Below are 21,948 nucleotides of genomic sequence, written 5' to 3'. Positions count from 1 at the left end.
TTTATGTCAGTTAATTAAGGTTGTTTAGATGTAATTAATTATAATTAAATGCATATCAGCATTTGCTAGAGAAAAAAGAAAACAGCCAAATGCATGAATAGCATTAATGTGGTTTCAATAAAGTTGTAAAAACTTCTGTAAAAGATTTTAGGTTTGAGTCAGAGAGGGCAGGGTTATTATGTTATTTCTAGCAAATTTTTGAATATAATTAAATTCACTAATTAATACATTAAATTGACAGTCCGAGTCTTAGTGCATCATTTTTGTCGTCGCAATTTACCAAGTTTTCTCAAACCGAGTCACAAAATGTCGCCCTTTTGGTGCTGTCACGCTAGTCAGCTATTGACAGCAGAAAGACTTGCTTCTTGATAAATCGCACAAAGGCTCACCCGCCTCGCACTGTCAGAATATATCAATCGCCTGGCTGCCCCATCAGCTCAAGGTAATGGCGTTTAGCTCGACACCCAGATGCGTCCGCCACAGGGATAGAGACAGTTAGCCATGCTTGAAATCTTATTTGATTTCAGGCTGATCTGAGATTTATTACTCTGAGACCATCATAACGGCGCTTTAAAATCCAGAACAAGATGGCTATGGTGGAACGCCGAGCAGTTAATTCCAGCATCGCAGTCCTGGAGGAGAAGCCGCGCAAAAACCGCACGATTATCCCCGGAGTCTGCTCACTGTGCTTAACGGTGCGGCGGAGAATTTTACAAATCACTTCTGCTGCCTAGTGTGTAAGAAAGAGGCAGATACAGAGAAAAGCTTATTCAGATGCATTGAAGCTGTTCATACACCACACAATTTCCATGCCTGTTCAGTCATTATAAGCTTAATGTCACGTTTACAAGCAATCGGGACGATGCAGAATTCATTTTTGGTGTTTTTTTGGTTTCTGCATAGTCCTCAGCGCCAGAGATGTGTCAGATGAGTGTCCGAGATGTGATGCCTGCCTGTGTGTGAGGAAGGTGTAAGACACGAGTGATAGAGTGAAGTGTGATTTCTCTGCACAGTATGTTGTTAAATCCTGTTTTACTGTAGATGACTGTTAGTATAAAAAGTATGTGTTTCAATGTGTCATTGGAAGCATACAAACTACTCAGGAAGGAAGTGGGTTGTGCTTGGTGCATAGTTATCTCCCGCGACCCCATTATGCTAGTAGAAGGCTGTATGGCCTTTGTTCTTGGGGTTTGGTGGTGATGGGGTCTCCTCGCCTGAGCACTGAGCCTCCAACCTCTTGCTTCTCTGCACACTAACAAGGCGCACCGAACCCACACACACATGCACATGTGCAAATTGAAAAAAACATTTCTAGATGATGTTCACATTGGTCACAGTGCATTTTGTGTGGGTCAGAGTTCGATGTCCAATGTAAAATCTGGGTCCTCAACTCAAAGCATTTGAGAATCACAGCTTTAAATAACCTTTAAAGAAACCTAAGATCTGAATGACCGTTACGTGAAAAACTGGTCAAATCTCTTCCTCCACAAAACAAATAAATAAAGCTCAAAATCCCCGCAGTGAAGAAATGCTGCAAAGAGCCACTGAAGAACATTTATTTTTAAGAATTTAACAAAATAAAAAATAATTATTGCAGTGTTTGAATTATTCAGTGTTATTTTATTATTATTTATATACGATTATCTTTTTATTAATATTTTACATTTATAGTTTAAGTTTTTATGTTTTTAGAATTTTCCCATTCAAATTTTCATTTTAGTTTTTCAGCTAATATTTATATTTTATTTTTCAAACTACAAAAATAGTTCAGATACAAAATCAGCCATCACAGACACTTTTTCAGCTAAAATTCACACGTGCCTCTCGTTCCTAAAAGATCCCCCATCCCCTCATCTCCAGAATACAGAAGCAAACCATCCATCATTCATTATCTCTGCGATACCCGTGCAGGATCCGACGCGAGGCCCCGTGGTGTCAGTCATAGTCACAGTTAGAGATCTGCCCTTATCTGTTGTTTATCTGCTGATGTCGGGGCTGACAGAGACAGAGCGCGGCGAGCTCTTGAGCGGCACGCACGTGGCCATCCAGCCTGTAAGCATTCGGCCCCTGGACTCCACACGCTTTCTCTAATTAAAGCCCAGTCGGCGGGGTCCATGTTGGGCAGAGAGGACAGGGTGATGGGGTAATGTGGCTACACGTGGAGCCTCAGGGGAAGAAGGTAGAGGGTTGAGTACAGAAGAAAATGAAAAGACAAGGAAGAGTAGAAAGAATGACCTCTCTCTAAGCTGGGGAGCATCACCTTTCCCAGGAGGAAGCTGTCAAACAAACTCTACATCATAGCGGGAGAACGAGTTCACGGCCTGATGAAATGGAAACCATCATGTTGCTCTGTGTGTGTGTATGTGTGCAGACCCACCATGTCCAGCTTATGTTCAGAGCAAAAAATAAAAGTGTACATTTATAAAGAATAATATTTTTTTTATTATTATCAGTCAGCATACTTTATTGCATTACTTTATATAATATTTAAGCCAGTTTTTGGTACTTCTCATAACTACACTTCCCATAATTCCCTGTTGCCACATGAGAATTACACAATACATTGAAAAATGATCACATTCTTTATACTTCATTCATCTTTTTTTACGTTTTTCATCTGATATTATCATTTTATTTTTGTTTAGTTAACAATTGCAACATATACAAAATCACATACTGTATCACAGACACTGATGTGTGTGTCTGTTAAAAAATCCTCACATACTTTATTTTGCACTGGCACTAAAAAGTTTTGTCAGTAAAGGCAGAGAAGGTGAAGAAATATGATATTTCCCATTTTTCCTGCCTCAGACACTGCCAGCATATCACATCACATAGAACACTTCTGAACTTGTAAGTGGGAACTTTGTAGGAGGCAAAATATAGTATGACCTTTTGCATTTCTTACAGTTGTGTATTAAAGATATGGTATATGTCACTGGAATATGCTCTAATGTATTTTTAGACATTGCTGGTCCTTCCATTCCTTTTCTTAAATATCAGACACATTTCTGACCTTAGAGGTTGTTTGTGTTCCACTGTGCTGCTTTTCATTTGTTTTTCTATGTAAATATGTGTTAGACTAGCTTTATCAAACTGAAGTTACAATACAGTCCAACAACAACAAAAAAATCATGTTTTCAAACACAAAAATTATGTCTGTGTGAATGGTCCAATAGTCTGTCTTGTAATGAAAGTTGGTTAGTAATGTCCCAAGAGAAGAAAGCTAAATGTTCAGATCAAATCCATGTCACCTGCTTGTTCTCTCTCATGACAGCAGGGCAGATGGTTATGCCACCTATACATTTATCAGTTAAAACAGACTGACTAGTTACTTTTGCATTTAAGAAATGCTAATGGTATTTGATAAATTCCTCTACATTGTGATTTAAATCATTTGGATATGTTATTTTCCTCAGCCACCTGTTATTACAGCGCTAATATGTCACAATGCATTATTACCACACAGCCGATTCACACACCTCACTGTATAGAGGAGACCGAGATTCTTGGAGACAAATCTTGGTTGTAATTGAGCACTCATGTTAGACCGGCTGAAAACAAAACCAAAAAATTCAATGCTCAAGAGATATATTTACGCTCTGAACAGAAAAACAGAGCACTGGGTTCATTATGTATACACTGCTATGGGAAGTGGGAAAGAAAAAGAGTGAAGACTTGGACTTGGCAGCCCTTAAGCTGCTTGTTAGATACTGCTACTCTCATTAAATATATATGCTGTTTCTTATATTGGGTGGGTTATTATTATTAAATATTAGGGTTAAATCCATGAGCAAACCTTTACATAATTTTGTTTATTTACATCTATACACAAATAAAGTTGGCATTTCCTCTGTTGATCTCTTGCTGTCTTGCTCTGCTGACTGAAAGAACAGACTTTATATAATGTTGCAATTTCTCTAGCTGGGGAAGAGTAGAGCTGCGTTTGTTGATATTTGCTCTGAGCAAAACATATTATTATGACCTGCTTCATAGAGTAAAGTAAGGTAGACCTATCTCTATTTTTTTTTTCTGCAGCTTCGTACCAGGTGAAACAGGGAACCTGTGAGGTGGTGGCCATCCACCGGTGCTGCAATAAGAACAAGATAGAGGAACGTTCACAAACCGTCAAGTGCTCCTGCTTCCCTGGTCAGGTGGCCGGTACGACACGTGCACAGCCTTCTTGTGTGGAGGGTAAGTGCTTTTCATGTGTTGCAGATTATCAATGAATAAAGGCATTCTAGAGCAATTCCTCCTTTCAAAACACTATGTTACAACCTCAAAACATGTTTACTATAATACACGATTTGTTAACTAATACATTTTAAAAGGGTGCTATTATGCTTTTTCACTTTTTCAACTTTAGTTAGTCTGTAACGTTGCTGTTTGAGCATAAAAAGATCTGCAAAGTTGCGAAATTGCAAAGTTGCAAAGCTCAAAGTCCAATTCAAAAGGAGATATTTTATTTGACAGAAATTACTTTTCAAAAACTACAACGAACGACTTGTGTGGACTACAACGCATATTTTCCGGGATTTGTGACATCACAAAGATCGGCGAATGGGATGAGACCTGGTTGAGTTGCACTAGAGAGACAAGGAGTGTTAGTGGTTACAATCATCCGGGTTTAAATCACGCTGAAATTGATTTGATTTTGACGCAAAATGTAAACTGAAGCTAGCAGCAGGCAACATTTCCCAACCAGGCGCAGAGTGCTGTCATTCACAACACACACTGGCCCAGCTCACCATTCACAGCACATCTCGTATTCCAGAAGGCAGTCCATCATTTAATACAGGAACTATTCAAGCCGTTTGTGTCAGACTGGGGAGAGAGGTATTGTAATAATGTAAAATATGTGAAAAATAATGTGTTTTTCGAACATAGTATGAGAGCCTGTTCTAGTACACACCCAAAACCAAATCAAGACTTTGTAAAAGAGCATAATACGACCGCTTTAATGTCTGAACCACATAATTCACTCCATATTTGTGGATTTTCTAACATAGTAAGCTTGCTTAGTAGCTCACCTGGTACAGCACTGTGATGTGAAGCGCTCGGGTACAAGTCCCATGAAACATGAGTTGCAGTTCTTGCAGTAATGTAGGCAGAGTCGTATAGTTCTAATGAGCCTGTGATAAAAATATTATGAGGGTGTGCAAAATAAAAACCGCATCGACAGTAGTGTAGTATAGTCTGAGCACATTAAAATGGCCCAATTTACAATGGTACTATCATCCACCTGGTATTATCAGCCCACCCAGTGATGGAGGGCGCTTTAAGGGCAGTCATGGCCTAATGGATAGAGAGTCGGACTTGTAACCCGAAGGTCATGGGTTTGAGTCTCTGATCCAGCAGGAATTGTAGGTGGGGTTGTGAATAACCAGTGATCGTTCCACCCTTAATACCATGCCTGAGGTGAGACCCTTGTCTCTGCTTCCTGGGCCCAAAGCATTGGCTGCCCACACTGCTCCGGGCGCATGTTCTGTTCACGGTGTGTGTGTGTGTGTGTGTGCATGTTCATTGCTGTGTGCATGCACCTGGATGTGTTAAATGCAGAGTTCAAACTCTGAGTATGGGACATCACTTCACTATTCATCTTCTGTGATCCATTCACATATGATCAGCACAGAAACGTAACCGTTTATACCTGATGTTAACCTGTCTCTTGTGGCCAATTGTGAATGGGTCTCATTGGGAAAAGTCTCTGATTTTGCTAAATATTAGGTGTGTTTAGATATCAAAGCCATTATCCGTTTGATAAATGTGGCTACACTGTCTGCCGCTTCATCTCTTCACTACTACCTAAAGGTTTAGGACAAGAGAGTGTAGTTTGGGTGATGAAGGAGGTTTAAATGTGTCCCTTCGGTCATACTGTATGCAATTTAGTTATGAAGGCAAGAGGGCGAATGCTGGTAGCCATTTTTCTTCTTTGTCTTCTTTGACACTGAGACAAAATACCCCAATAGAAAGAAGGGAGGGCTGCACCAGGGGAGGTATTCCATGTTATGACTTTCATGGCTCTCTTTGACTATAGTTCATATAATGACAAAAATGGGGCCTGTGCACATTTTGTATTTTGTATGTGAGGCTTCAGGACTGTATTATGGAGACACAAGAAATCTGATGTAACCGAGCGAAAGACCACCAAAAACTATAAAAAGGATTAAAATACACAACCATAGGGATAAATTCATCTGATATTTGTATATACTGTACCTAATACTTTAATTATTAAAAATATAAATAAAATTATGCACATGGGTGCAGTATTATGCAGTTTCTTTTTCTTTTAATACTATTGGTATACACAGCACGGCAGAAAGAGAGTTGGAGAGGCTGTGTGTGATCTCACATCAGAGGTCATGTTAGCTTTGTGATGAGGGAAGACAGAGTCAGTATGATTGACCTGTGTTTTTGTGCAGTGAAGGAGAGAGTGGTGAGGGTCATTTCCTCTATCAAAATCGCTGGATCTCTAGATCCCTCAGGCCATCAGTCTCACTTTCTCCCTCAGGACCACACAGCCCTCTGGAGGGAGGTCACATAGGAACATATTCTCCACTTCTGATTCCTGAAGCTTCATAAATATCTAATACACAGCGCAGAGTTGGAGAGTAGCTAACTGGAAGCAGTGATATGACTACCTACATTTTTCAGTAGCTTAGAAACGGTGTAGTTTTTCTGGAAAGAAGCAATTTTTCCATAAATTAGTGCCGTACAGTAGCATGAGAAAATGCTTTAAATCACATTATGATTTAAATCACATATGGCATCAGTTTTGTATTAAAGGTTCCATGTATGCAAAGCAAAAATGAATAAATGTATTAAGGTTTTGACAAATATATCATGCAGCACAACTGTTTCAACATTGATAACACTGATGAATGTTTCTTGAGGAGGTTTCTTGCATTTAATCGTGTTTTTTAAAATAGTGTTTAGAAAAAAAAACTGTGATGGGAGTATTTGTGATTTTTCTGTTGTAGCTATATTATAGGGTTGCTTAAAGTTTTTATTGCTTATTATATAAATGGTAACACTAGTGTAGGGAACATTTCTCACTATTAACTAGTTGCTTATTAGCATGCCTATTATTAACATATTGGCTGTTTATTAGTGCTTATAAAGCAAATATTCTGCATGAACATATTCTACTACTATTATGCTACCCAATACCTAAAATTAATAACTACCTTAATAACTATTAATAAGCAGAAAATTAGGAGTTTAATGGCGAGAATTGGACCTTAAAATAAATTGTGACCATATTTATTTTTAGATGATTGCTAAAGTAGATATTTGTATTGTGTTATTCCTCTGTATGGCCATTAGAGGGCACTTTACCCATTCATATTTCATTAAAACATCAGTGAGAGCCGTAGAGGAGCCTTATAAAGAGCTGAAAGAAACTTCATTGAAACCTTCAAAAGATGAGAGTTGAGATATACCTTCTTATGGCAAATCAACTAGGATCAGAAATTAAACAACGAAGCACTGAGACCTTGGACTTTAAATCTAATTCAATGAGAATGGAATAAATAAGGGATTAATAAATATCTCTGCTGTCTGATGTAGAGGTCCTTTGGTACTCTGTTCTGGCTGAGACTGTATCTCTAGTCACTCCTCTGTGAGCTCTTGAGTCTCTGCAGGCCTGCCCATTAAAATCTCATTAGAAGGAGCGAAGGGAAGGTGGAGAGAGATTCCCTTTGTCGCCCTGTGGGGAGATCTGCTTCACTCTGCGCGGGGGTCTCTTTTTCTGCCCTGTGTGCCCAGGATTTCTGCTTTGCTTTGGAGCTTGAGGCGAGCCCCATCTGAGCCTCTGCCAACTGTGGTTTGGGTATCAGCACTCAGCCACACACACAGGAACTTCAAGGCCCTGTCTAATAAGTCCAGCATCTAGTCCATCTAGACATTTGTCCACAGGAAGGTTTATTTTGCAGTTACACCAGACTTCCTGTACATACTTATTTTACAGAAAAATAGACATATATCTTTTTAAAATAATAAAGTGATACGAGCGACATGAGATTAGCACAGCTATAAAAGTTGATTGCCGGGGATGGTCCTATAGGGTCTGTTTAAATTAAAATTTTATTAAAAGACTGAATAAATGAGTAAATAAATATATTTGATTGCAGGTTCTAGAAGATGTTTTTAATGCAGATTACAGTTACATTTATTATTATTATTATTATTATTATTATTATTATTATTATTATTAGATTCTAGTGTTACACTTGTTGGAATTTTTCAAACACACAGTCCAAATGATTTTATTTACAGTATAAAAAAGTATATATATATATATATATATATATATATATATATATATATATATATATATATATATATATATATATAAAAAAGAATTATTATATCTACTGTGTGTGTATATATATATATATATATATATATATATATATATATATATAACAAACAAAGGTTTTAGATGGCAGCAGTTTGCATCCAGATTGCTGTTAGAAATCATCTTATTTCTCAGTGTTACATTTGGTGAAGTCTATCGATCAGCTTGTAGTCTTAAAGGGGTCATATGATGCTGCTAAAAAGAACATTATTTTGTGTATTTGGTGTAATGCAATGTGTTTATGCGGTTTAAGGTTAAAAAAACACATTATTTTCCATATAATGTACATTATTGTTTTTCCTCTATGCCCCACCTTTCTGAAACGCATCAATTTTTACAATACTCATCGTTCTGTAAAAGCGAGATGGCCAGCTATTCAGTGCGTTGTGATTGGCCAAATGCCTCAAGTGTATGACAGAAATGTTATGCCTTTAACATACTCTGTAGCTAGCAGCACGAGACTCAGTCCAGCTGCTCTGCTCGTGCACATCCCATCATCAGTTCTGTTTTAGCAGTTCAATCAATGTACTGTTAGGAGTAACTGAATAACTCAGGGATTTTGGTTTATTTAACGCGAGAGGGATTGTAAGGCACATTTATAAATTGAATAACTTAAGTAATTTGTGGATTACTGTGTACTGGAGACGCAGACCATTTCAAATGATTCAGTTTGATTTGGTGAACTGGTTCCACTGGTTCATTAAGAATATCCGGTTAAATAGATTTATTTACAATCCGGACATCCCTAGACAATACAAAACCAATAAAACCCATTACAAACGATGTATTTGTTGCATCCAGTTGGGACATAATTACTGATTATAAAGACTTATATTATATTTTTAAGCATTGCGTCACGTTTTACGCTGCATAAACATAAGACCATGTCTGCTTTTGTGATCTGAGAAACAACAAACAACAAGCCTACTCTACAGCTCAAAACTCGCGTTTGAATCATCACTGGCAAATTATTTAAATATAAAATATGTACTTAAAGGCTATGAGTCAGAAGCGCCAGACTGTCCTTGCAATGTTTGAACTGACCAACTTTATAGAAACAGCCTTTGTGCCACAGACGCATTGCAGGCTACTGGTTCAGGAAACAGTCATTAACCTGAAATTCAACTCAACTGATTTCTAGTCCTGTCCTCTGTAGGAAGGCCAAAAAAAGTAGTTTAGATTAGACTAGAAAAATGCAACCAAGAATAACATATCTTATGCCATTTACAACTATCTTGTACCTTACTCTATCTTATGCCAACGGAAGGCTGAGGTTACATGTATGCAGTGGCAGATGTGGAGAAAACCCACTGTGATTTCTTGACGCACAGCGAGTGATGTGTCGGATTCATGAGCTGGAATGCCTGCTGTTTAATAAATAGGTCGGTGGGGTCAGGTGTGTTTCCTGCGCTGCTCTTCGGGCATATCCTTAAGGAGACAAATGTGCTTTTAGCCTGCGGAGAGTGATACTGAATTAATACACTGCATTAATGTGTGTCAAAGGCAGAATCTGTAGCTAAGCTGATAGTGTTGTAAATTAGGTCATTTCAAGCTTTGTGCTGCTGAGACGGAGTGCTGGGTAATCTAATAGACGGGTATAAATGGATTTGGATTGATACTAGGGGGTTTTGAGTCTCTGAAAAATTAACCACAATGTAAGGTGTGTTAGCTGGGATGCACACCCATATGCATATACATGCACATATATACATTATTGTTTACTACACCCATTAATCTCAGATATGGCAAAATACACGTTTGTGTTGTGCAATAATAAATATTTTTTTAACTTTTTTTGTGTGTACTCGCATCCTGTGTACAGGAACTTGTAACTTTGCAAACTTGATTCAATAATCAATATGTACTGAATTCTGGATACCTAAAAACACAATTTGGTATTGTGTAATTTTTGTGCTGTGAGTGTCAACAAGTGGAATTGCACAGGGATGGGCAAGGGATGATGTATTTTTGTTAGCATTTTTAGCACGAGTTAGCATTTTGGCACTTTTGTTTCCATTTGCCAGTCAGTGTTTTTTTTATTTTTTAATGCAATTATGGTTAAATGACTGAAATTAAAGGCCTGTGGTTAACACAAGCTAAATATATGTTCATGTTTTAATACTGATGTATTCAAAATACAAAATAAATACATACTTGTGATACTATTAAGCTTTTACTTGTCTTGAAAAAAGTACTCTAGGTAAACTCATCTATTCATTAGTACACTTTTCGACCTTGTGTCATATCAAACTCATATTTTCTAAAAGTTGTTTTGTTCATATAGAAGATGATTATGGTAAGCTAAATAATTAACTGTTGTTTGTCATAGAGCTTTATTTTTTGCTATAATCTAAAAGCCAGTGGAAAAAAAACCTATTGGGGATTTTGTCTAAGGGAACCAGGGTGATGCAAAATTTTGCATTAGCTTACAGAAATATTCTCAATGATGATGGTTTTCGAACAGGTTTCTCAAACACTCTCCTCTCTGCCATTGGTCGGAAAAACTGATTTTCCCGTCCCAAATGCACACCGTTGGTTGAGTCAGTGTTGCTGTGTTGGAATGCTGAAATAAACAGATGAATGTTTGATGTTCAAATCAGTTTACAAATGGCATATATGTGACTAATGTAAACATACAAAACTTCTTAAATATGCATTGTTTTTCCTGTTATCTCACATTATGACATGGGCATCATATTGACAATAGTGGCAACATTTTGTGTTTGAGAGAAAGTCTGCATGATTTAGAATACTTATGATTACCACATGCTGGGTTTCCCCACCAGGCCCACTACAACATGCCACAAACCCCAGTGCCAGCAATTACAAACACAAACAAGAAGAGACAGACAGTGAGACACTTTCTCAAGATGTCTGACATGCTGTTCCCATTCCATCTTGCTCTCTGCTTTTCCCTCTCACCAGTTGTCCTCCCCCCTCTCTCTTTCCATCCTACGGTATTCGTCGGTGTCTTTTCCTGCAGTTTCCTCAGCCACCACATGATGTCAGACACATTTCAAACACAGCCTGTTCATACCTCTGAAATAGGGGTAGGAAAATATTTCTGTATCCTGGATAGTCTGTCACATCTCTAGCAATGACACTGTCTAAATCCAACAAGGCACCATACAGGAAATCAAAGCTTAAATTAGTGCCTTCATATCCTCAGATAGGGCTTTTCATGACTGAAAATAGAAAGACCATCAGTGTCTTGCAGTTGTCCCTGCCACATCAGCACTAAAAGTGAGAAAAATCCTTCCAAGTATGTGGGCTTTGGCCAAACTCTATCCTGTTAAATGCCTAAATGGTGGAGTGAGAGATTTAGTGTGAAAAAGCTGAAAAAGGGTTCAGACAAAGGTGTCCACAACTGCAGACCTAAAGCCATTTAACTCCTGGAAAGCTTTAGCAGCTCAGCTAGCCTTTTTCTTTGGGGAAGTTTCAAACCCTCAGTCTAAAACACCTACTCTAACATGTACTATAAAAAGGTTGTTTTTCTCTCTTTTTTTTAACAGTTGTACAGTTTGAGGTTCTTAACCCTAATTGTAAAATGTAATTTAGTCCTGTGATAGAGAAAGCTGAATTTTCAGCATCATTACTCCAGTCATGTTAATTTGCTGATTTGCTGCATGAGAAACACTTCTTGTTATAATCCATGTTGGAAATAGTTGTGGTGATGAATCTTTTTATGGCAATCATGATGCTTTTTTAGAACAGTGTTTATTTGAAATAGAAATACTTTGTAACATTAGAAATATTTTTCGTTCACTTTTCACCATATACACACACGTATATTAGTGCTGTGAAATGATTAATCGCTTATTTTTGTTTGCATAATATATGTGTGTGTTCTGTGTATATTTATTATGTAGTGTATACATAAAACACACAAACATTCAGTGTATATTTAGAAAATATTTACATGTATTTACATATCTATATTTATATTCATGTACATTTTTATTATAAAAAATATATTTAATATATAAACAACCCATTTTTCTGAAATATATACATACATGTGTGTGTATTTTTTGTACCTAATAAATATACACAATACATATACATATATTATGTAAACAAAAACGTTTATTTTGTATGCGATTAATCGAGATTAATCGTTTGACAGCACTATTAATATATATATATATATATATATATATATATATATATATATATATATATCCTGCAAATTAAAGAAAAATATTTATTTTGATCATTTTGTCTGATAATTATCAAATAATAACGGGTTGAAGAAGAAGTGTGTTTAGTGTGAATTTGAGTCATGACTGTGAGCTCTCCACAATAAGTGGACACCCATGACCAATATTTATCCTCACAGCAGTTGTTATTGGATGCTAACTCAAAGAAAACACTCATATTGTTGTGTATGTTTGTTTAGTTTCACGATACACTCACGCAGACAAACCATGGAGAGCTCTCGACAATAATGAAAACATCCTTTCTCATCACAATGTAAACTGCTAGTGCCTAGAAAAGCACTATATAAATGTAACAAATTATTATTATTATTATTATTATTATTATTATACCTAATAATGGCCACATTAATGCTAATTATGCACCCACTGATTCTCTGAACCACTGCAATCAGACTGTGAGCTTCATATAGACGGAAAGGCACACAGTAGTTACTGCTTATGCAGCTGCTTATTTTGTTGATCTGTGAGCATCACCATTTGACTATAGCCGTCCTACTCTCCAAATCTACAAACACACATGCTGAATGAACCTCTGCTTTCATGTCCTGTAAGGCGTTCTCTCACGATGCTTGAGAGGATTTGCCCGTGTTCCTTTGCATAATTCCATGTAAAGCTGATTTTCGCTGTGTATATCCTCTCTCCTTCTATTCTTGTGGACAATGGGCTTGAGAGTGGCTCTCTTATGGACGCACTCATCTCAATGAGCCTCATTTGAACAGGCTATTGATCGGTGTCTCAGAACTGGATTTGGAGTGAACTAGGCTTCTTTGGAAGTGACACGGGAGCGCTTGGACTCAGACGACTTGGAAAGCACAGTAGCGAGGGTGTTTTCAAATGTATTGTATTGGCAAAAACTTCTATTTGGGATTGATAAAGATTTTAATGGTGATATAGAATTCCGTCATTGTTAAGATACAGCTATGTGGACATATTTGTCAACTTAAATATGAATGTTTATTTAATATTTATATGTATTAATGTTCATATTTTAATAATTGTAATAAACATTTTTTAATACTTTTCATCAGCTCTCATGAACCCAAGTTTAGGAAACCTGTGATCAATGTTGACCATTTTTCACACTATTTTCTTGTGTGGTGTTAACAACTGTTTTTTTTTTCAGCCTTTGCTTCAGCAAACATTCTTGAAATCTTGATCTTTCATGTATTTTCATTTATTGTTTCTCAGTTGGGAAGTGATGTGATCTGTATTAGTCATCTTGCCATTGCAGGTCAAACATACACTTGAAATTTTTCAATATTACAGGCTTTAAAATGGTCACTTTTGGTGAAAATGTGAGAAAAGTGATGTTCAATGAGATTCTCTGAAGATAATTATGTTGAGTGTAGTTTAATATTCCATTTTCTCCATCTCTTTTTCAGCTTCCATCGTGCTGCAGAAGTGGTGGTGCCAAATGCACCCGTGTTTGGATGGCGAGGAGTGTAAAGTTCTTCCAGATCTTACCGGTTGGTCCTGCAGCACCGGTAACAAAGTCAAAACCACCAAGGTCAGTGGGACAAGTAAAAGCGAGTTGCATTTTGCTAACCAGGTATAGTTGGTTCTTAAGGAAATAAGGACAACACTGATTAACGCCTGGTTGCAATCTGACAAATGATATATTTAAGTCCAAGAGAGCCAGGTTGGCACAGAAACAGGCTTCTGCCCATTGAAAGACAACCTTTTTGTTGCCATAAAAGTACCTTTTAAACAGAAGAGCTAATACATATGCCATCAAAACACTACTCAGGAGTATTCTCAAAGGGGGTTTCTTTGAGGACCCCTTCTCCCAATGCCTTTTTTTCTCAGGCAAACCATTCTTCAAAGCAACGTTTTGTTGAGGCCTTACTTTTATAAGACAGTTCTCTGAAGCTCTGGAGAGTACAAGAAGGGCTACAGTATGTTATGAGATACAATTGTCATATTTAGGGGTTTGTAAAACAATTAAACACCTCTTTAAATGTTAACTTGTTTTAAGGGCACATTACTGCAGGGAAACAGTTCTGTTTTAATTTTTTTATTTGTGCTACAGTACATCCCTACAGTATGTTATAGGCAGACGCATCACTCAAACTTTCTAAAAGAGACTTATTAAAGAATGAGCAAAGCTTGAAGATATATATAGCATTTCAGAGTAACTAAAGATTTTGTGGCTCAGCGAATAAATCCCCAAGGACTTCAGTCGTACAGGAAAAGTTTCAAAGTCCGAAGGAGAATTTTCAAAAGCAGAGCCTAGACAAACATTCAGAGACAACATTGTTGGTCCATGCTAGCTTTTTTTACTTGAAAAAGGCAGAAAAGCAAACAGGAGAATGGACTCATTTTCAATTAAACATGTACGTTTTCTGTATCAGCTCATCTGAACCTATGGTTTAATGCCTCAAACTGTCAGTATTCAAGCGAAAAATAGTTAAGATCGCTGAGATCAGGTTTTCAAAAAACTTTCTTTCTGTATGGAAAAGAAGTTAAATGAGGTAAATGCTTATCTCATAAATCAAAATAAAGAGTAGAAATGAGACTTTGAGACATGAGATGTGCTTCTTTTTGTTCGGTGCACATGGGGCTGATTTCATGCAGTTGTGACATACAGGTGAAGTATTAAAGAAATTAGGGTGTGTGAGAACACAACTGCTATAAGAATAATTGCTCAGAGTTATAAAGTAACATCAGAACATCTGTTGTGTTCATTAAAATGCATTATGGCTATATGAGCTCCACTGAGGCTTTCAAATTAAGAGTCCTAATTAAATTGGTAACGGAGAGAGACGAGAAATGAATGACGGCTCTGGGTTTACTTTCAGGATTAATGACTCCGTTTATTGAGTCCATTATTGGCTGAGTTGACTGTCAGTGGGCTAAACCCCGCCCTCTGCCACCACAGAAGCCAATGGGCTGCAGTGAGTCACAGATGAGAGGCGGAAGGCTGTGTCTTACTCCAGTGAGCATTAATTCTGTATTTAATAGCAGTGGAAATGGAACAGTAACCAGCAGGCTTCAGCGCACATGTCACAGGAGATTGTGGCGATGAGCCAGGATACATATTGTGTTCTCTCTCTGTCTCTTGCCATCTGCTTTCTTATATCTTTAAATTCTCCTCCTGTACCATCCGGTTAATATCTGTCCTTTATGTTTTTATTATCCTTCTGCAATGGCAGCCTTTCTGTTGTACAGCTGCCGTGCAGCTTAATGTCTCTTTCCAACACTAAAGCGTCTGAGTGACCCCTTCAAATATGAAGAATTTATCTAAAATAGTAGGCTGTCATTTTAAAATATTAGAATTTGTTTAACAATGTTAATAATGTTTTGAAATGTACTTAAATGTTTAGTAATTTCATAATTTTGTACATTTAACCCTACATTTGTAATTTTTTTTTTTTTTTTTATCATTTTGGCCCATTGACAAGTATTTATGGGAGCACATTATTTTAAGGATAATTCACCCTATTAACTAGTGACTTATGAGCCATGCATATTGGCTGTTTATTAGTACATATAAAGCACATATTAATGCATTATTCTGCATGACCATATTTATGATCACTTAATCCTATTCCCTACTTAAACTTAACAACTACCTTACTATTATTAAGCAGCAAATGAGTTGTTTATTGAGGCAAAAGTTGTTGTTAACAGTGAGAATTGGTCCCCAACTCAAGTGTGACCATGTTTGTTAAGCATAAAAATATTTTAAGCATAAATGTAATGTAATATAAGGAAATTCATGTTTAAAACAAGAAAAACGAATTAACTTAAGATATATTCTCTTAAAACAAGTGTGCACACTTCACACTTCTCTCTGAGATTTACATGCAACAAAAATATTGAATATACAATTTATATAAAATAACAAGGTAATTATTAATTAGGGGTGTAACGGTTCACAAAATTCACGGTTCGGTTCGATACGATACACTGATGTCACGGTTCGGTTCGGTTCGGTTCGATACGTTTTAGATACAGCAAAATGTAAAAACATCTCAACTTTTCAGAATGCCGCAAGCGCACCGCGGGTCATGTGACAAGAACTAACCAATCAGCTTCATCCTTTCCCGTAACAACGTTGAGAGCTCAGCCAAGATGAAGGATCAGCTGATCATAGTTGTATATGGATTGCAATTTTGAAATAAATTTAGTAGCAGAGCTACTGCAAGCGATTTTTAGAGCTGCAAATCCATTTATCCTTCGCTGAAATTTCCGCGTCTCATGGAGAGAGCACGTCATTGTTGCTTAGCAAAGACAGACGCCTCAGGAGAAAGACGCGCTTAGCGTTTTCCATGCGTTTTTAGGCACGATATGTGAACGGCCCCTAAGGCGCTCGCTCACTCAGCACGCGCTGAAGGCTCGTTGCAAAATGTCGAATGCCTTTAACAGACCAGAAATATAAGATCCTAAAATAACCAACAGGTCTGGTGTTTGGGTTGGATTCCCTGTAAGCTATAGTTTCTAAATGCTGCAGGGATAGTTTGCTGCGTGCATGTTTCTCCTTTTTTTCGTCTTTTCCCAGATAGTACTGACGCATATATCCCAGATATTCCCGCTGGTGTTTTTTTTTTTTTTTTTTTTTATTCCCGCTGGTGTACCCTGTCATGTTGCAGATGCAACATACCGTTGTTTTTTTATCCACCACTCTCTTGCCATCACCATTATAGCTTAAAGGGAATCCAAAGTGCACCCAAACACCAGACCTGTTGGTTATTGGAGGATCTTCTCATTTCTAGTCTGTTAAACGCATTGGCTATTTTGCAACGAGCCTTCAGCGCGTACTGAGTGAGCGAGCGCCTGCTGAGTAGCCTAACATAAACATATAAGATGGTGTTTTTTTCTTCTTCGGGAGTGTCAGGGGCGTTGCCTGTTACGTTGTTTGGGTTATTGGGCTACCTTGTTGAACGCATATCATTATATTTCTCTCTCTCTCTCTCTTTTTTTTTTTTTTTTCAAATATAATTAATTACTCCAACGAACCGTTCGGTATACATAATGCGTACCGCGTACCGAACCGAAAGCGTCGTACCGAACGGTTCAATACAAATACGCGTATCGTTACACCCCTATTATTAATATATAATGCAACAATAATTTTCTCATATAGTACATGTATTACCATAACATATAAGGAGAATTATGGTTAAAACTTAAAAAAAAATGAATTATATATATATATATATATATATATATATATATATATATATATATATATATAGATTAAACATCTTGATGCACATTCTAATATGTTAATCCTACCTTCCTTTTTCTTCATAGGTCACTCGATAGCAAGAACCATGGCCGCTGTACCGAGAGGCTCAAGACTCCTTACCAACCCCTAATGGAAAAGAAGACCCTCTTGTTTAAGACACTGACATTCCAGTAGATTCCACACATGTGAAAGATGGACAAACTCACTGCAGACTATCATTGGCTACCTTGCTTCGACAGAAAATATGAGGATGGACAAGGATCTCTGTATAAACCTGAGGTTCGACTGAAGATGCTGGACACACAGGTGCTCCTGTGAGAGACTGCTTTTGTCAGCTGAAAGTGACTTTTTGGATCTCCACCGGCTCTCTTGTGTGTATGTGTGTGCATGTGTGAGAAGGATAGTAGGGACTTGTAGGACAAACCGTGGACAGTTCAGGCCTGTCTTGGAGCGTGTGTGTCTGTGTGTAAGTGTACGTTAGTCAGGTTGATGATAATGAGACAGTAGTTGAACACTGTTTATCCACTTTCCAGCACACAGCAAACTTGATATTCATGTGTAGGGTGGGGATTGCTCTGAATGTGCGATTCACAAGTTATCAATTTGCTCTTTTGGGTCAAATGTTTCCTTTAAGTCAATTTACACTTCTAATTAGGGTTGCTGAATAGGATCATAACAACAAATAAAAAAATTAATGGGCGACTTTTCTGCACTAGATAAGATCATATGGAGACGTTTTTCATTTCCGATACCGTTTTCTATTCTGTGGCTGTATAAGATGGAATTCAAGAAAGAACCATTTATTAAGCTTCCTTTCACAAATGTGCAAAGTAGAAATGCAAGTGATGTAGTCATCAGTAAAACAATGCAGTAAAATACAGCTCCTCCTTGCTGTATAATGTTATGTAATGTGAGCTTTAAAGATGCAATCCCCTTCAAAAAAACTTTTAAAACTGACAGCTGGCTAAAAACATCTATGTGAATCTGTAAAAAGATACACAAACCACTTAAAAGTGCACTAAGTAAATTGTTTTACTATATTTAAAACCTAAATAAAAGATTACTGTAAAATAAAAGCTGTTTTATTCAACAGATCGCACATCCTGCCATGATGCTTTGATCACATGACTTGCCAAAATTCAATTCATTGGCAACCCTTATAACCAGACACTGTTGATTTCAGAATAAAATAATAAGAGGGTGCCAAATGCTACATACATTGCATGACATGCAAGAAAAAATAAATAAATTGTGCACACGATTTACTAATTTGTTCCCACTATGTACTGAAACGTGCACACAATTACTCTTTCATTCCCTTGATTTGCTAAATTGTGCGCACAATTTACTTATTTGATTTAGCCTACTATTTTTTTTTTCCTGCATGCCATGTGCGGGGCTCCATAAAATGCATCTGCATAAAAAACTAAAAAAACTTTCGCAGGACATCCGTGCCACTAGGTATCAGTATAAAATTCAAGTGATCTGTAAGTGTAACATATCCAGAAAGTTACTTGATGCACTTTTAAACAAGGAAATACAGTATCTTGTTTTTACCATTCTGCTTTCTGGTTTAACTGTGAAGCTCTCAAAAGTACTCTGTGAAGTTCTGAAAACAGGTTAGCAATGTGCCGACTGAGATAATGAACATGTTTAAGGATAAGCTCCAATGTGAAGAGGCATAACCCATGCCCAATACTCCAATGAAATAAAGTTTGAAATAGAATCTGCTCCACCATTCATCACTGGTTTTCTAATCTCAATGTTTTCCTCCACAGACTCTAAACTTGAATTCTGAACTCTAACCGGCTCTTTTGTTCACTCTTGCTGAGCATTACCTTTTTTTCAGGGTTGGATCATACTTGCAGAAAGACACTGTCCATTGTGTCTTTATCTCTGTATGTCTTTCTCAGGGCTCTGGTGGCTTGTGAAGTGTCGAATGAGGTTTTCTCCCTACAAGACAGCCCTGTACGCTATGCTCGCCCTAGGCCTGCCCAGACGTCTTCCAGGCTTCAAAGCCCCTTCAGACTCCAACCGTCTGCTTTGTGAGCTGTGATGTATCAGAACCACTGTGATTCCAGTGTTGAGCCTTGGGAGATAGGGTCGAGTGCCATCTCGAATTCTCATTACTGAAACCCAGGATACCGCCAGCCCTCTCCTGGGATGGTCCGGGTGTATTTTTAGGTCTGCTGCTATTGAGAAAAGCTCATCCTGTTCTCGTTTCAAGTGGTCAACTGGAAGTGTGCGAATGACGACTGAACATTTTCTCCGTTTTTTTTTTTTATGTGTATGTTTGTGTCTGCCTGCATACGTTTATCTACAGATCCGTCTTAAAAGGCTTTGTTGTGTTGGGGCTTTCACCTGGGAAGCAGAAAGCCGTTAAATCCTGATGCGGACACAGAATGAAGCCTCTTCGCCTGTCGTCCCGGGAGGCTGCAGTGCTCTGAGGATGAACCTGATACGTAGTCTGACCCAACTACACATTTGGTTCACGAATCACTATTTGAAGACAGTTTCTGCACCACTCCCTAGTGGCCGCAGCCTGTAGTTGCAGATCCGGCCAGTCGTTGAGAGAGCAAAAATAAGATGAGAATCGCCAGTAGGTCAGTGATATTTCAAAGCATAGCTGCACCGCATTTGTAGATGTGTTCGAGTGGTATTGGCTGAAGAAAAGTACATGCAAGTCTATGATACTCAAATGATGTATACACCCACTGTTTTCTGTACCTCTATATGCTTTAAACAGCATGGGAGGAGACAATTTCAATTGGGGGATCGATGTTTTACTCTGCTGTGTGAATTGAACCTCTCGTCAAAATAAAGCAAAAAAGAGAATGCTGATTGCAGACAGATTTCATAAGTGAGTTTATACTGTTTGTGCTCAAATCTCTACGCGTCCCAGGAGCCCACTTAAACACTGCTCTGTGGGATGGTATGTACAGTACCCAGCATTCTGCTCTTAAAGCAAAGATAAACGTAAGCAGTGCTATTTCTACCCCGACTGTCATCCATTGTTGAGTTTATTTCACATTCGCTCGGAGTGAACATTTCTTACGGCTGTGTTTGTGTAGAAAGTGAATTGAAACCTTGATATAAACAACTGATTATTATGTGCTATGAGGGAGCCGTTGTAAACACCAGGACTGGGGAATGTTTGTTACAGAACTGAGCACACATGCTGAATCGTCCCCCGAACTCGGAATGAATTTGAATGACATTCCCTTCATATCCAGTTCTCAAGAATTCTCAACTGGCATCGCTGTCACAATACAATTTGTCAAAGTGCTACAAAGCATAAATAATCTATGATGTAAAATGCTTAGGTTGAATAATTTATGGATACGAGACTATGAAATAATGAAAAGTAAGTATGAAGAGCAAATGCCATCTCGTCTGGTCTTTGAATTAGAGTGATGTGCTGCTTGCTTTGACAGCTGAAATTAATTACTGCATTTGACGACTAGCTACAAAGAGTTATTGCTGTTCCGGACATTTGCAGGGAGACGTAAAACTTGGATTCTGAGGACACATGGGAAGGGTTTTTCAAAGATAACTGACATTGCAGTTCAGTCTGAAGACATCGTTTTTTTTTGACATATGTAATAAAACTTTTAAATATTTAAAGATGATCTAGATAAAAGTTATGCCAGGTTAACTAAGGCTAATCATGACAAGAAAAGCAAACTGCACAATCTCAGTCTATTTCTAACTTAATTTAAATGTAGGTGTTAATATGAAATTAGTCATGTTAGGGGTGATTTACCCACAGGGTGATTTCCGTAATTGTGAGGAACAGGGCATTGGAATTGGAAGATGCTTTTTAAAAAGTTGAACTTCAACATGAGCACTGTTTTAGAATGGTATGTCATGCATGAGAGACTGCAAAAGAAGCAAGACACAGGTGCAATACTAAAACATCAATTTAGCTCATATTTACATAGAAAAACAATGGAAAACAACACAGTGGAGTGCAAAAAATTTATTAAAAGTCGTTATATTTATATATTGAAATATCAAAAGAAAAAAAATGAAAATTCTAACAAAATTTGAAATACAACGCAGAGAATTCTGGCAATGTCAGTTTACAGTTTACCGTTAACCATTTAACAGGTTTGTACTGTATTATTTTCACAGTTTTTTACCATTAAAATCATTTTTACAGTGTTGTTAACGTT

At 37.5% G+C, this 21,948-nt stretch overlaps 1 protein-coding gene across 1 annotated transcript in view; it reads left to right on the top strand.

Annotated features, from left to right (window-relative positions):
* The window catches only part of LOC113111024 (protein FAM19A4-like), a 39,348-nt gene extending 20,288 nt beyond the window's left edge, over nucleotides 1-19,060 (top strand). Inside the window, exons 4-6 of the mRNA XM_026275395.1 lie at nucleotides 4,039-4,194; nucleotides 13,965-14,089; nucleotides 17,839-19,060. Coding sequence (XP_026131180.1) covers nucleotides 4,039-4,194; nucleotides 13,965-14,089; nucleotides 17,839-17,850 — 293 coding nt within the window. The 3' untranslated portion in view covers nucleotides 17,851-19,060. The remainder of the gene's footprint in view (nucleotides 1-4,038; nucleotides 4,195-13,964; nucleotides 14,090-17,838) is intronic.
* The last annotated feature ends 2,888 nt before the right edge of the window (nucleotides 19,061-21,948 follow it).

The sequence above is a fragment of the Carassius auratus genome, chromosome 11 (genome assembly GCF_003368295.1).
Source record: "Carassius auratus strain Wakin chromosome 11, ASM336829v1, whole genome shotgun sequence".
Lineage (NCBI taxonomy): Eukaryota > Metazoa > Chordata > Actinopteri > Cypriniformes > Cyprinidae > Carassius > Carassius auratus.
Note: the sequence above shows the minus strand (reverse complement) of the source record. Positions and strands in the feature narration are given on the sequence as shown.